A 16462-nucleotide genomic window follows, 5' to 3' on the forward strand; every position below is an offset into this window, starting at 1 on the left:
TATCTACATCTTTTTTTTTTTCTTATGAAAATATAATTCTATGTTATTTTTATCATTTTATGGCCTCTAGCATATTGTCATTATTTTTATGTTAACTCGACATTCTTAAAGTTAAATTATTATTCGATCAATAATGTGATAGTTGATTGCATCCCCGAAAATATTAAGAAATCCACTAATAATTATGGAATTGTCCTATCGTAAATGCCATAAACAAAAAAAAAAATTCCTAACTAGCATAAAATTCATGAGATAAGTAGCATTTAATAAAGTAAATTTTATATTTAATCTTTTATAATTAGTGAATATATGGGTCACTAAACCTCGTAGTTTTTACACTTGCCAATTATGTGTTCTATACATAACTATTTGAAGATCTCTTAATTAAAAAATAAACAAAGCATAATTTTTTTACTTTTGGGCAGAAAAATGAAGGTGTAGACCCCCATTTTGGGGACCTCACTTTCATGTATTTTTTGCAGCTCTTTTTGCCAGGTGTCGCAGCTATGAGTAGCCACGTGTCGATTCCCGTTTGGTTGCCATGGCATCAGATGGTGGAATCAAGGAGCAAACAAGAGGTTGACATGTGTAAAAGAGAATCTGCAGGCGGTTAGGAGGAGCGTATGAGAGAGGGGATATTCTGCAGAAAGTGAGGTTGCTTTTGGGAGGTTGGTTAGGAGATATTTTCTAGGAGGGCATATCCGGGAGAGAACAAAAATAAGAGAAAAGGGGATTGGTTGGCAGAAAGGGGCTGCAGGGTAGTGGTGCTGCAGGTGGCTTTTTCCAGAGATATTGTTGTAGGGGCAAAGGAGGTAGTGGGAGAGATGGGCCTAGAAGAGGAAGGTGGGAGAAAAATCAGGAGGGAGGGCAGAGCTTTTGTTTGGTTGATTTTGGGAGGCTGCCAGCTGCATAGGGGGGTAGTGGAGGCTTGCAGCTGCAAGGCAGGTGGGTGTCGTCTGGCCGTTAGAGAGATATTTCCAGAGGGAGGAAAAAAAAGCTGGTTTTGGGCTAGAGAGAAAAAAGGTGAGAGAGACATGAGAACCGGGGGGGGTGATTTTCTTTTAGCTTGAGGTACCGGGGCTGCTGAGGGGATTCCAGGGAGTTTTTCCATGAGAGGAGTAATTTTGGACGGTGAACTTGAGAGAAGGGGAACTTGAGAGAGAAAGAACCAGAGAGTGAGAGTTTTCCAGAGAGAACAGAGAGCTTGGGAGGGAGGAGAAGCCTTTTCTGGAGCTGGGGAGGCTAACAAGACCTTACTGCAGAAGGGCATTTTCAGGTATGGATGCAACTGATACGTGGTTTGATTCAGATTCTTATTATTCCTACCCGTTTATTATTGATATTTGAGTGTTAGTTGTCTTGCTTGAGGTGGATAATGAAGGCCACCTATTCCTTGTTGAGATATAGTCTTGGATTCATATTGTTAGCCTTGGTATGCTTTGTCTCTGATGTGAAATATCCAAGAGTCTTGTCATTTATTTGCATTTGATACTGTATTCCTTACCCTAACCCGAGAAGGTTCCCGGAAAACTCATGATGTGAAGCCTTCTTTGAGGACCTTTTTATTTGTTTCCCTTTGTGCTCTGTTTTCATGCATTTTTTTTAATGGTTGAGGCCACCCCTGTTCCTGGATCTTGTTCATTATATGGGTTTTGAGAGAAAAGATACCTTTGAAAGAAGAGAGATCATCTGAGGATGAAAGGAGAAGGAATTGTTCAAGCAGAAAATGAGCTGAAAGGTACAAAGGAAGTATTCTCGGCTGCTGTGCTCTCCACATTTTTGTTGGGCAGGGCTTGCATGACATTGTTCATCTGTTGGTAGAGCCTATCATTATTTGTACCTAGGTGTGGGAGAAGGCATCGTCTGGTTGATTGGTTGGGCATTAATATTGGAATACACAATTGATAGCTCAGTTGTTGCTCGTGACATATTTCTGAATCTGGCTTTATTTCCGGAGGCGAGGATAAGTTACCTGCTCTTTTAGTCTGCTACACCATCTCCTGGCTTGGTATTGTGGTCAATCCATGCACAACAATTCTGGTTTTCATTGTCACTGGGCTATTATGTGTTGGGATCAAGGAGGAGTGCTTAATATATATGTCTGGTGGGTACTTGAGTTTTAAGACTGGATGGGTTGGATGTGAACTTCAAGACGGATATTTCCCATTTAGAACAAATAGCTTGTTTGGTAGGTCAGCGATTGTTCTCTTTTCATGCATTGGTTTTGATTCAGTCACCAGCACCGTTACTGGAAGTCAACATGCAACTGGAATAGATATTGTAAGGTTTCCAGCAGGTGGATAAGAGCATGCCTCCCCATTCTTTTTATGCCATCACTCACTTCACATTGTGGTGTCAGTTGCACTTCTTAAGCCCATTTACCATATTCCTTACACCCATTTCTCATTAACCCCCACCACCCAGTTCACTAACTCCACACCCATGAGCAAGACCCGTACCTTTAATACCCACTGTTACCCATCTCCATGCTCATATCTCCGATTTCCATCCCACCAACCCGTAGTCTATCCCTGCGCATGCATAGCTGCCCCAAAGTCCTTTCAATCACCATTGACAGCGTCCCAAATTCATCTCTCCGTGTGCATGGACCCATGCAAACCCTTCCATCATTTTTCCCATCTTCATTCCTCCCATATCATCATGCTTCGCATGCCCAGTTAGGCCCATCAGCAGCTTCCATGAGCACTGCACCCAACTGGGAGATGGAGCCTCAGACCATGTGTCGGGTTTAATCAGAAGGAGGAGTTTTACTTCTACATGAAGTCATATTCCCTCGTGGATAATACCAAGGCACAGAATTATCCAAACATTCTTGTTATAGCTGGTTTGAATGATCCACGTGTTTTGTACTCAGAATCTGGAAAGTGTGAGCCATGTTGAGGGTTAGAGCTCAAGTTATTCACCTGGAGGGAGTGATCCGTCTGTCCCCAAGTTTCGCCAAGGCAACAATGCATCAGGAAGTAAAACAGAATGGGAGGAATTGCAGCTAGAGGCAGGAGCATGACTGAAGTGTTATCTTGTGCTCGTGATTTATGCCACTTGATCACAGTGATATCATTGATATGGGATCTGCTGAAGTGGAAACTTCTGCAAGTGAATCATCAAAATCAAAATCAATTAACCCGAAAGGCAGGTTGCCTATGGAGCCTGCACCGCAAGTTAGCTCGTGAACTTTCTGAGGTTCTATTTGATGCACCATCCAGACTCACTGAGTCACATGACCAGTCAGAAAGGCACCTGGAATTCCCAATGGCTCCACTCGGAACTTGGACTTGTTGGTCTGGGACCTACAGACAGTGTCTATCAGCAGCCCCGGCATGCATAAGTCAACTGGGCCCTATTCCTACTAGGCCATGCATTGGTCATCTTTAGTATGGGCCGCCTTTGGGCCATGTGACATTCTTGGATTTCTTTTTATTCGATTTTGAAAATATTTTCTCAAATCCCATTTTGTAAATATCTTTCTCTAAACCTGATTTTCAAATAATCTATATTTTCTCATATTTCATCCTTATAATTTTCAAGATCACCGCAAGACTCATTTTCAATAAAATTTGGTTGCCATTTTCCTTCCGGTAAGCCACTTTTGCATTTTCTTTGTTTTTAAAATAAGTAAGAATTAAATTCCGTAATTCCAAGTGATGGAATTTATGGAATTGATTCATGCAAAATAAAAGGGCTTTGGTGGGGGCCCAACATCAAATAAATTTTCATCAAAATAAATTTGAGTGAAATGACACATGTGCTATCGATGATTTTATACTCAGTTTAGTGACATGTATGCTATATCTTGTGATCATTGTTTTGTACTAATCTCATTTTCATGATAGCGCGTTGTTGTTTGCTGCTAAGGTACGCATTTTCTTTCACTTTGTCCATCTCTCATGCATGCTTTAATTCTCAGTGTGTAATCATGTTGATATTCATTGATTTTCTCATTGATTACCATGTCAGCTTCATCTCATTAGTAGAGACCCGACTTTAGGGACTTAGAGGGGTGCTACGGTATTTACCGTACCTTCCCGATAAGTAACCTGACCCCCGAACCCGATCCGGTTTTTCACAGACCGCCTTTTCTAAAATAAGGAGTCACACTTAGGGTTTTTCTTTCTTATTTTGTGTACCCTTTAAAAATAAAACAAAAATAAGTGGCGACTCCAAGTCATTTTTCAAACAATAATTAAAATCAATTTTTCAAATAATAAATCGAGCTCGCCATCGAGTGGGAAATGCATTGAGCCGAAATGCGGGGTCCATAGAAGGATTTTAGTTTTGTAAAACAATATCTAAACTTTCATAAATTACTTAGATATTTAGGTTATGTTTGGTTTGCGAAAAAATTGAAAGAAAATGTAAGAAAAATAAAATAAAAAATAGGTTTAAACTCAATAAATTAGTTTTACATGTTTCTTAATACTCGTTTTACTTATTTTTTTGTATTATATAAATATTAAATAATTTAAATATATATATAAAGTTTTTGGAAAATTTTAATTATATTTGATTTTTTTTATTTTTCATGTTGAAACCAAAAATAAGAAAACCAATTTTTTTTTCTTTTTGTTGTATTTTCCGGAAGCAAACATAAATTTAATAAATCTTTAAACTCATCATTTGTTATAATTTTTTAATATATTTTTCCTTACAACCAAACAATGTAAATTAAATATGATTTTTTTTGTTTTCTTTACTATGAAAGTTTTTTACCATTCTAACCCTTCATTGTTTGGTTATTTTATACCATTCGTTTTAAAGTGTTTTCTCATGAAGTATTTTTAGAAGAATCATATTTAAAGTGTTTCTCTATAAAATATTACAAGTGATTTTTTAATACTATAAATAATTTTTCAAAATTTTTAAAAGTGTTTCTTAAATTTTGTGAAACATTTAATATTTTTTCAATTTTTTTCAAAAACACTTTTTAAACTAAAAATATTTTATAAAATCACTGTCAAACAAATTTTAAATATAATTGAAACTCTTATTAGTATATAATTGTATGTAAAAGTAGGGAAAAAAATGATTAAACACGATTTTGATTTACATGTAGATGAATCAAATAATAGCACAATTAATTAAATTTAGAATTGGTTTCTTATAACATGTTTAGATAGTTTTCATGTTTTTTGTTTTAGTTAGAAGTTGATATTGCAATCAAAGTCATAATATTTAAAAAGGAATGTTGATATTGTAAAATCATTTATTTTGATATATTTTATATTTCTTAGTTTTGATATATAAAAAATCATAATTTTAGATCGAGTTTTGACTATATCATTTTAAAACTGATTTGTATCTTGTGAAAGTAAGCCAATACTTTTTATAACACCTGACAACGTTATCATTTGGTTGATCTATCATTATTTTTATATCCATTAGTGTATAATTTTTATTTATTTTGTTATCAAAATGTTTGTTTTAAAACATAAAAATTATAATAAGTAGTATTGGATTTGGTTTTAACCATTGCATCTAACCAAATTACTACGCCCAACAATCAATTTTCATTAAGACATTTCTCGTGACTTTAACCCTAATATAACTTTAACAATTTTATTTGAAAATCAATTGGTGTCAAAATAAAGTACGTCAAATCTTTTATCACATTCAATGTCACCATATTTTGAGTAACATATTTATGGATTTTAAAGCAATTACTACGAGCAAATATGTAGAACCATGTGAGAATATGGTCAAGTGTTAAAAATTGACCATGGGAGGTTTGAACCAAGCAACAACATTCAACATTTCATATCCTATGTTTGAATCTATCTCACCTTTCATTTTCCATTCTTTTGGCATTTGTCTTAATTTTTGGTTCTAAATGTGGAGCCATGCATTCAAACACGTTTAAGAACATTCAAAACTATACTTTGAAATATTCTTTTGATGTTTGCCTTACAAGTTTGAATATCATAAAATTAGTTGTCTTTTTTAAAATCTATTCATATAATATTAATATATAGATTAAAAAAAATGTAGAATAGTTGAAATTAGCTTTGAACTTATCGTAAATACCTTTTTTTTGTAATAATGGGGCTTTGAAGAAAAAAATTTGACTTAGAAAAAAATTAAGAGAATAAGGAATAAAAACATAGGTGCGAAAGAAAATACCGACTCTAATATTTCAAATATAATAAAAATTTATTAGTATATATCTTAAATTATTAATAAGATTAGGTTATGTTTGGTTCCCAAAAAATTAAAGGAAAATACGAGGGAAATAAACTAGAAAGAAAATAAAAATAAAAAATAAATTAAAAGTAAATAAATTATTTTTGTATGTTCCTTTAAATCCATTTAATTTATTTTTCTATATTATATGAAAATTAAATAATTAAAAAATACACAAGATTTTTAATTATATTTTATTTTATTTCATATTTTTCATCGAACATAAAAAAAATCATTTTCCTTAATAGTTTTTTTTATTTATTTAGTACTTTTTAGAAATCAAATATGGTCATAGTATTTCAAAATATGCGTAAATGGAATGAATGTATAGAATAATTAAATTGACATAAATGTAAACTACCACTTTTAAGTCGGCCTTACAATGTCGCACCAAACACATGCTTACCTTCATTCAAATCAAGTGGCTTGAACTAAATAGAAATTATTACTATTAAAGATTTCTTTTGACGTGTTAGAATATGTCCATAAAAATAAAACTGCTAATCAAATTTAAAACACTAACAAATAGCTTTATTTATTGTTAGTAAGTAATTTGCAAACAATAGAGAATTAGTAATATTTCAATATCATGATTTTAAGTAGGTAATTTTTTAATGATTATGATTATTGTAAATAATTTATTCTTATTTGATTTGGTTGTTGGGATTACAATTTCTAGAAACCTTTTTCCCTTAATGGGGTAGAGTTCTCAAAATTTTGATGTTCGGTTTTCATTATGTTATGTTTGGTTCCTGGAAAATATTAAGAAAAAAAAAATATGTTAACAAAAAAATATAAAAAATAAATATAATTAAAATTAATTTATAATTTATATATATTTTAAATTATTTAATTTTATTATAATAAAGAAAAATATGTAATGAGTTTGAAAAAGATATAAAAATAATTTATTAAATTTAAATTTATTTTTTATTTCCTTCTATTTTTCGCTTGCGTCACCTCGTTTAGGCGGCCCATGGACGAGATGGACTCCGGGCCCATTCATACCGGACCCGAGAAAGGACCCGAATATTCGATAAGTAATGTCCACCTGGCAGTCTTTGAGAACACTATAAAACGGATCACCCGACCCCCAGAATATCTCTCTCTTTCAGCGTTTAGGGCTAGGGTTTACAGATCACTCTCCTGATCTCGGACGCCCTTATCCACAGTAGGGCTTAAACTATTCAGCTTAGGGTTAGGGTTTCTTCTTCTTATCCTTCTTCTTACACCATGATGCAGCCGGCTCCAGGCGTTGTCCCACCTTCGATGCAACCGGCACCTATGGATCAGCAGCAGCCGCCGCAGTACCAGCAGCCCCCGCCACAGCAGCAGTGGATGATGATGCCGCCTCCGCAGCAGCAGCAACAGACGCAGCCCCCGCCGGCTTGGGCGCAACAGGCGCCAGTTCCGCCGCCCCAGGCCCAGCCCCAGATGGCGCCGCCACCCCAGCAGCAGCAGTATGTGGCCGCGCCGCAGGCGAGCAATCCCGAAGAGATTCGGTCGCTGTGGATCGGAGATTTGCAGCCGTGGATGGAAGAGAACTATCTGTGGGGATGTTTCTCTCAGACCGGAGAGGTATACCATATGTGTGTGATTTTCTTTGTGTTTTATTTGTTTGATGGGAAACTGTTACTACGGGAATTGTTCTTTTACAAGCTAGGTTCCGTTTGATTACGCCGGAATCTGGAAAAGGTTTTGATAGAATATCTTTACTATTGGGAGAGTTTGTCATATTTGCGTTTGTTGTGGGGAAAGTTTCTATTTAGCATTTCAAATTTAATTTTATCTTCCTCAATAAAATTTTCATGGCATATATTGCTTCATCTGAATGCACTGCCTTGCTTTAAAAGATGTTCTTCGACACTGGAAATTTATTAATTTATTTTTCATGAACATTATTTTTATGTTTGAGCGTATATTTTTGAAAAAAAGTTCCTTTTTACATGTGATTTTTTTCTTCAGAAAAGGTTCCATGGAAAATGTTTGTGTATAGTGATAAATGGAGGCATACATGTTTATTTTGTAGTTTTACTCTTTGTGATGGGATTTATGCTGGGGTGTTTATGCTTGTTTCTATTATTTACTGTTTTTATTGTTTTGGTGACGGTTTTAGTTTCTAACATTAAGCTGTCACCGTTGCTTGTCTCAACCAGGTATTAGTAGAGGGCTAACCCTAGGGAAGAATAAAATGTTGATCCCAGTTCAGTTTCTGAGATATGAAAGAGTCTAATATTTGAGTGGTAGATTATAAAAAATTGATTTGTTTATTTCTTACACCTTTTCAGTAGCTTGTGTATGATTTCTTGTTCCAGGCAAATTAAATGATTTATTGTTCCCTGCAAATTAAACGGGTCCAACAATTTTATGTAGCATCTGAAACTATATTTTATGTTGTTTAGTATTTTTACTACTTCTGGAACAATTTTTTTTTAGTCCAATTTAAAGTTGCCCCACCCAAGGGAATTGTAATTACTAAACTCATACTTAATACACAAGTGGGACAATCAATTCCCATGAGATTGTAATGTATGTCCAAGTTGATCCAGCAAGAGTTACTATTGAAGTTAGAGCCACTTATTTTCCGTGCTCTAGATTAGTTATTTGGCAACTTAATTTTATCAAAAGGAACACTAGTTTTTTCTAGTATCCTGGTTGAGTGACAAATTTAGTATTGATCGGTAATTGGTAATCAGGCTTATGAACTTACATGAAACAGTAGCTTGTACTTGATGTTTCTTGTACATCTTGATGAAATCTTGTTCAGTGGGGAGGAAGTTTATTTATTACCACTTGTCATGTATGTCTTTATGCCTGTTACCTATCTTCCCTATGTTGTATCTAATTAGTTTTTCTCATTTGTTCATTGCTGCCATTCCTACAGGTGGTTTCAGTGAAGGTTATCCGAAATAAGCAAACTGGCCAATGTGAGGGCTATGGCTTTATTGAATTGGCTACTCGTGCCGCAGCCGAAAGGATTCTGCAGACTTACAATGGCACATTGATGCCAAATTCTGAACAGAACTTCCGACTGAACTGGGCCACTCTTGGTGCTGGTGAGAGACGTGCAGATGACACTCCTGACTATACTATCTTTGTTGGAGATTTGGCTTCTGATGTGACAGATTACGTGTTACAAGAAACATTCAGAGGCCACTATCCATCGGTTAAGGGTGCAAAGGTGGTCACTGATAGGACCACTGGGCGTTCTAAGGGTTACGGGTTTGTGAGGTTTGGAGATGAAGGTGAACAACTGCGTGCGATGAATGAAATGAATGGAATGTTCTGTTCAACCAGACCCATGCGAATTGGCCCTGCTGCTACCAAGAAACCTGTTGGTGGTCAGCAATTCCAGAAAGGTAGGTACTTCTGTAATTACTACAAGTTCTATTTATGCTCATTAGTGCTGCAGAAGAAAATATTATAGTGATGTTGTGATTCAGTATTTAAATGGCTAATGTTTCAGGGTGGTTATGTTGTTTGTTCCCAATGATTTTGACATTTTCTAATTTAGCATTACTTGAAGTAGTGAGCTGAATGTTTGTTGATACCTTTTTGAGGTGATACTATCAAAACAGTGTTCTAAAATTTTGACGATCTTTCAGTTAAGCACTTGAAGATAGGCGGAATTTGCAAAGTCATTTCCTTCCAGTTCTTAAACTTGGCCGCATTAATTATGTTAAAACATGCAAAAACTTATATAAAACTCATGTTGTCTCAAAGCAGGACTCCAAGAGGCTCTCATTTTGGGGGGCCTGGAACTGATTTCAGCTGAAATGATTCCACTTTAGTGCGTGGCCTCATTTTAGGTCAGTTATTTTGTTTATGTCATAAGTTTCTTCTTGCTTCATTTTCTTGTGGCATTTATCATGCTACATTCACTTACTTTCCAGTTCTTTATATTTGAAGAGCTACCAGTCAAGTTAAATTTCATACATTTTTCCGAAGTTTGCATTTCCTTTTCCATAATTTTTTCTTATTTAGTAAATCCAGAAGAACCGTTGTTTTATTTCGTCATGGTTCAGTTCCTTTACACTATTACCGTATATCTGAATACAAGTTTTCCTTTCCTTTTTTGGGTTCCCGTGGGTAATTTCGCTTCCAATTTTCAGCTTTTTTGTCATGAGGGAATGCATTTTTTGGGAGCATTTTATTGCTTAAAAGTTAAATGCTAGAACTAGCTGCAGCCATGGCTTCAATTTCTTGCATGTGGCCATGCAGTATCTTACCCTTCTTAGGATAGGCTCTTTATGGTTGTGCTTCAAGTATGTTCTCCCTATTGCACTATCATTTATTTCCCTATCTTTTTGATGCTTATATTGCTTCTCAGGATGTCTACAATTGGAAGGAAAGACTTAATGCCCGTCTAGTTCATAAAGTTTTAACTTCCCTCAATTAATTGACGGGCATTAGAAGCTTAAGTAAATGCCTTATCAAATTTCTATAAAAGCAAGCGTTGATCCTCTTGTACCTCACTCAAATGTTTCCGTATGAACAGATCTGTGAATATATCTATTGTAATACTGTGCTCTCCATTTGAATATAACATTGTTGTCCATATTTTTCTGAAGGTACCCGACAAAAAGCCATTTTTCCCACAGTAGTAAAATTGATGATATTGTCAATTTTTTTTCTGACATTTTATGTGATATGTTGTGCATCTGTCTTCATTTCTGAGTGAGTGTGAGTTTTTGGCATTTTGGTGGCTTTGATTATATTTCTAACCTCATGTTTTTTGGTACTCTCATGGTATGATTTTGTTATTTAATATTCCAACATGTGTCTTTGGAAGTAGAAGGCATGTATGGGATTGACTTGAAAGTGATTGTGTGAAATGACATGTTAGGATGATAGGATCCAATGTTTGTTTGTCTTGTTGGACAAGCACATGTTTATCCACATTGATTATCATAGAAAGTAACATGAAGAGGACATGTACAGATGGGAGGTAGTACCAGGATTAATGAGTGATTAGGATTAGTTAGAAGCTAACTTAAAGTGAGATCTAAGTGGACACCAGCCAAGTGTCTCACTTATAAGATGATATTGATGGATACACTCACTCCATACAAATAAAAAAGATGAATTGAATATGATGCAATACATGTTACTTTGTTGATGAAGTCGTGGAAACATTCCCACTTAAATATTTGTGCAGAATGTGGTAGAATTGTAGATTTTTTAATTCATTGTGCAGAAGTCAATGAAAAATAGTGTTAGGCAGATGTGCCTATTGAAAAGAACTCCTGAATGTGAAATACTTATATAATATTATTGAGATGTTTTGCTAAAAGGTATGTGTTCACAATGTGCTTAAGGCATGAAGTGTTGTGTGTTTAATTTGTCATGAAAATGTCTTTGGGAAAAGTGATGCTGCAAATAAATTAGCCTTTAGTAGAGAAGTCAGTTGAAAGTGTTCTAAAAATTATTCAGTACATGAAATATGAACAAGAATATATTTGATAAGGTTGTAACTTAATGTCTTCTTGGCTAACTTTTTAGCTGAGATTGAAGGAATCATTTTCAGTATATTTCTTTGTATGAGGATGGTATGAAATGGAAGGAACCATATGACATATGATTCATTGTTCTGCCTTTGATGGGTTTGGCAGTATTATGAATTATCGACTTAAAAACACAAAGATATGGTTTCCAATGAGCGGAATGTTGGAACAAGATTTATGAAGCCAACACAAGGTTGGACAATGTTGTCAAGGAAAATATGACTTCTAATTCAACTTAATAAACCATTCCAATCCAAATGGTTGGGTTTAGTACTATTGCATGACTAAATTTAATTTATATGAAAGGTTCTTTCTTAGGAATTAGAATAACTGAAGTTTTGGCAATTGATCCCAATTGGGGGGGTTACGGAAGTAGAGATTTTGGCAATGGAATTGGGTTGCAAGTTGGGGAAAATTCCATCTTTTTACCTAGGGTTGCCTCCAAGAGCCTCTTGCAAATCTGAAGCAGTTTGGGACAAAGTGGAGGAGAAGTTTCGTAGAAGACTTTTGATGTGGAAAAGACAATACATCTCAAAGGGGAGAACACTTACTTTGATTAGGAGTACTTTGTTGAGCTTGTCGATCTACTTCATATCTCTGTTTGTAATCCATAGAAAGGTAAAATTGAGGTTAGAAAAGATTAGACTTTCTTTGGGGAGGTGGGAATTTGGAAAAGAATCTTCATTTGGTTAGATGGTCGACTGTTTGTACAGATAAAAGAAAGGGGGGATTGGGTATTTGAAGTCTTTCTTTACTGAATCGGGCCCTCCTTGGAAAGTGGAGTTGGAGATATGCTTCTAAAGGAGAAGTTTTATGGAAGCAAATTATAGAGGGGAAGTATGGGAAAGAAGGAGCAGATTGGCACACTTGTGAAGTCAGCGGTGGTTATGGGGTTGGTGTTTGGAAAGCTTTAAGGGGTGAGATCTTTTCTTTAGTAAGACCTTGTTTGAAGTGGGTAATGATAGAAGGGTTAAGTTTTGGACAAATAGATGGTGTGTGAAGGAGCCTTTGTGTAACTTCTTTGCCTCTTTGTATGCTTTGGCTTCGTTAAAGGAAGCTTGGGTAGCGGATTTGTGGGAAGACTTGGGTGGTGGGGGTGGCGGGGAGACTTTGGTCACTGCGATTCACAAGGCATGTTAATGATTAGGAGATGAAAGATGTTGAGAATTTTTTTCATTGTTCCAAGCAAAGACGATTAGAAGGGAAGTTAATGACAAGGTGATTGGGGAAGAAGCAAAAAAGGGACTGTTTTCAGTCAAATTTCTATGCAGCCTTGGAGGTGGGGAGGGTAGTCCTTTTCCCAAAGAACATTATTTGGAATCCATGGGTCCTGTCTAAGGTGAATTTTTTTTCTTTGTGTGGAAAGCAAGTTGGGGGAAAAGTTTTAACTTTAGACAATCTTCAGAAGAGAGGGCGATCACTAGTGAATAGATGTTTTATGTGCAAACAGGAGGGGGAGTTGATTGATCATATTCTTCTTCACTACTCTAAAGCAAGGATTCTTTGGCACCTTTTGTTTTCCATTTTTCAGTATAGATAGGGTGATCTCTTCCGTGGTCAAAGATACCCTTTTAAATTGGCATGACTCCTTTGTAGTGGAGAAAATGAAAAAGGTGTGGAAACAAAACTCCTCTTTGCATATTTTGGACAATTTAGAGGAAACATAATCAAAGAGCTTTTGAGGACAAGGAACAAAATGATCAAAAGTTAAAACTGTCATTTCTGTCGTTCCTTTTTAATCTTTCTGCTTGGGTTAGCTTGTAAGAGAAGGTCTAGTGCCTTAGTTTGATTTTGGAGAGTGGGATGGGTCTTCTTGAGTGTCTTCAGGAATTTGTGCACTTTTTTGAGGTCTTCCGTTTGGTGCTCATTGTACATGTCCTATGTACTTTGGTGTACTTTTTTTTGTATTATTAATTCGTACATATCTTTCTTTATCTATCAAAAAAAATTTTAGATATAGGTTTTCCAAAAGTGTTCATTCAGTGGGAAATGATTGGTACAGTGGTAGTATCGTGTGCTTTCATTAGATAGAGATACAGCCTTTCATCTACAAAGTGGTGGTGGTGTAATTCTTGTCAACTTTGCTCTATACCATCCAAGAACCTCAAAATAGCAAACCTGCATATAAACAGTTTGTGTTCATTTGAAGTGACAATGAACCTGAGACTGATTCAGAAATTGGTCTTTAGATGCGGAGGACCAATAATATGATAAGATTCTTGGGAGACTGATTTGAAGTCTCTAATAGATTATTATGTGTTTTGTTATATGAGTGTGCGATGTTAAATAGGATATTGAGGTGCTAATCCATGTTTTTACTTGTTCATGCTGTGTTTTGATTATATTCCTGTCAAGAAAGTTGGTTAACTATTTTTCTTTATTGTGGGGTTAAACAATTTATTAATGTTTGTATCATGCCAAGTTTATCTCAGGCTGAACATTTAACTATCACCAGGCAATCAGGCATGTCCTTTTTCTTGCCTGTCCCCTCAGTTGAATGCTTAGTGCTTCTTAAAAGCATATAGAAATCCCTCAACACTCTATCTGTATGCTGATCAAATTTTTTGGACTCACATCATATATTCTAGTTTCCTTCACATCAATTTGTTATTTGCAGCTTCTTTTCAGAATACTCAAGGAAATCAGGGTGAGAGTGATCCAAATAACACAACAGTGGGTAATCTGTTCTAATGTTGATATTATTCATTCTTGTGCTATGTGGTAATGACTCTTTAATATATGTATATATTTTTTTACAGATATTTGTTGGTGGTTTGGACTCCAATGTTACTGATGACTATTTGAGACAAGTGTTTAGCCAATATGGTGAATTGGTTCATGTGAAAATACCAGTAGGCAAGCGCTGTGGGTTTGTTCAATTCGCTAATAGGTAAGCAAGCCTATGACTTTCCATATAAGTGTGCTAATTTTTTTCCCTGACCCCATTTTCTTACTCTGTTCTTTTGTTTGCCCATGTCATGGGTCTAGAGCTTGTGCTGAGCAAGCTTTAGCTGGGTTAAATGGTACTCAATTAGGAGCACAGAGTATTCGTCTTTCATGGGGGCGTAGTCCTTCGAACAAACAGGTTTGTTAAACTCGTACCAAATATCTTAAAAGAATTTTTGGTTTATTGCATGTTCCTGTTTATCTGACTAATTGGAGGAGCCATTTATTGGATTGGTCAGGCCCAGCCAGATCAGGCCCAGTGGAATGGTGGATATTATGGATATGCTCAAGGATATGAGGCATATGGGTATGCGCCACCTCCTCAAGACCCTAACATGTACTATGGAGCCTATCCTGGATATGGAAATTACCAGCAGCCACAGCAAGTAAGACCATGTTATATAAGCTTCAGCTCCTTGTTTCTTAAGTAGCTCTTTTTTTTATAACATTACCAGCTTGCTGAGGGTGTTTTGACTACTTGTGGAACATGTGATGCCTTCATCAAACCTTGTTGAGTTCAATGTTTTCTTTCATTTAAAATAGATGGATATTCTGAAGTTCAGAAAATAGGCTGCCTGATAATAAGTTCACCCATATTTTTACGCCTAGAAAAAGGGTTGTCTATGTTTTGACATGGAATCAAGTTATCACTGGAAGTATGGTCACTGAACATCTTGTTTTGCCTGGTTCAGGGAAAAGCTTCTATGCTTATAAAGCTAGAATCCCCAGTACTCTCTCATTCTGCCTGGTTGGATGAGAAGTTCTTATGCCTCTAAAGCTGGCAGTCATGGTTTATGGCCATCACCTTCATCTCGATTTCAAAAAACTATAAAAATTATCTGAACTGCTCTCTCTCATCTGATTTCACTGGGCAACTTCTGGAATATTGGCCTAATGCCAATCTTTCATTGATTGGTTTATGTTCAAAATTTCAAATTTCAACTCCTTAATAGTTGGCTGGAAGTTAAATGCTAGTTGTAGGACACTGGATGCTACATGTTTGTTGGTGGGGCCTGACTTACGAAAAATATTATGTACTCATCGTTTTTTTTCCCCTTCTAATTTATATTTATTTCTCCTGGCATTCATGATGTAATTGTTTTTGGATAAATGCAGTGATCTGTTGCTGATGAAGTGGAGAGGTCTTGATGGCTGGGTTTAATGGGTTCCACTCTTTAGTGGGGTAGTGGCTTTGTTCGGATGTTGAAACTGGGTGTAATATGATGGTGATCGATTCTGGGATCAGCTTTGCTTAGACATTACACATTGTTTTGTTTTAGCTCCTCTTTCATTCGTCTCTCTTTTGTTCTTTGTGGAAACTAATGAGTGGGCTGGAGGCTATTTTAAGGTCATGAATGCACTTGGCAGACAAAATATGGTTTACATTTATATACATATATAATATGAACTCTTCAGTTGCTGCCATTTAGAAATTATAACAGCTACCGTTTACGATAAATTGCCTCAATTTGTTTTTCTTGGCGTTGTTCCTGTTTTTGTTGTAGCATGAGCCCAGATCCGATCCTCTTGGGATCATGGGCTATAGTGGTTGGGAACTGGAAACGCATCACATCCATCTATATATATATATATATATATGCATATATATTGTTCTTGTGATTCACTTTGCAGTTTGCTGAAACTGTTGGCCTGGCCCAGCATATACTGGGATGAAGGGAAGACGAAGCTTTCACTGCCATCTTTAAGATTTAATACTTTTGCGACGTTATATCCTGTAACCCAATTCTCAAATCTTCCTCCAAAAATGGAAAAATGGTTTTACATTCCATCCGGGGAGGCACAATTTTCTCCATATA

General features: G+C 35.8%; 1 protein-coding gene across 2 annotated transcripts; it reads left to right on the forward strand.

Moving 5' to 3' along the window:
• The first annotated feature begins 7269 nt into the window (after positions 1-7269).
• On the forward strand, positions 7270-16104 carry LOC100250363 (polyadenylate-binding protein RBP45). 2 transcript variants are annotated; one of them, XM_002280565.5, is made up of 7 exons: positions 7270-7773; positions 9080-9554; positions 14317-14372; positions 14459-14589; positions 14688-14784; positions 14885-15031; positions 15762-16104. In XM_002280565.5, the coding sequence occupies exons 1-7, from the start codon at positions 7429-7431 to the stop codon at positions 15762-15764; spliced, it is 1254 nt and encodes a 417-aa protein (XP_002280601.1). In that variant the 5' UTR covers positions 7270-7428; the 3' UTR covers positions 15765-16104. The 2 variants fall into 2 exon arrangements, with proteins under 2 accessions (XP_002280601.1, XP_059591058.1); XM_059735075.1 differs by having other exon boundaries at positions 7273-7773; positions 14885-16104.
• Positions 16105-16462: the final 358 nt, after the last annotated feature.

This window comes from Vitis vinifera, chromosome 19 (genome assembly GCF_030704535.1).
Source record: "Vitis vinifera cultivar Pinot Noir 40024 chromosome 19, ASM3070453v1".
In the NCBI taxonomy this organism is placed as follows: Eukaryota; Viridiplantae; Streptophyta; class Magnoliopsida; order Vitales; family Vitaceae; genus Vitis; species Vitis vinifera.

What these genes read in the sequence shown, in the direction of transcription:
- LOC100250363 (XM_059735075.1), top strand. Translation starts at nt 7,429, where the DNA reads ATGATGCAGCCGGCTCCAGGCGTTGTCCCACCTTCGATGCAACCGGCA. An exon ending in TTTGTTCAATTCGCTAATAG is followed by an intron (nt 14,590 to 14,687) that starts GTAAGCAAGCCT and finishes TCATGGGTCTAG; the next exon opens with AGCTTGTGCTGAGCAAGCTT. An exon ending in GTAGTCCTTCGAACAAACAG is followed by an intron (nt 14,785 to 14,884) that starts GTTTGTTAAACT and finishes TGGATTGGTCAG; the next exon opens with GCCCAGCCAGATCAGGCCCA.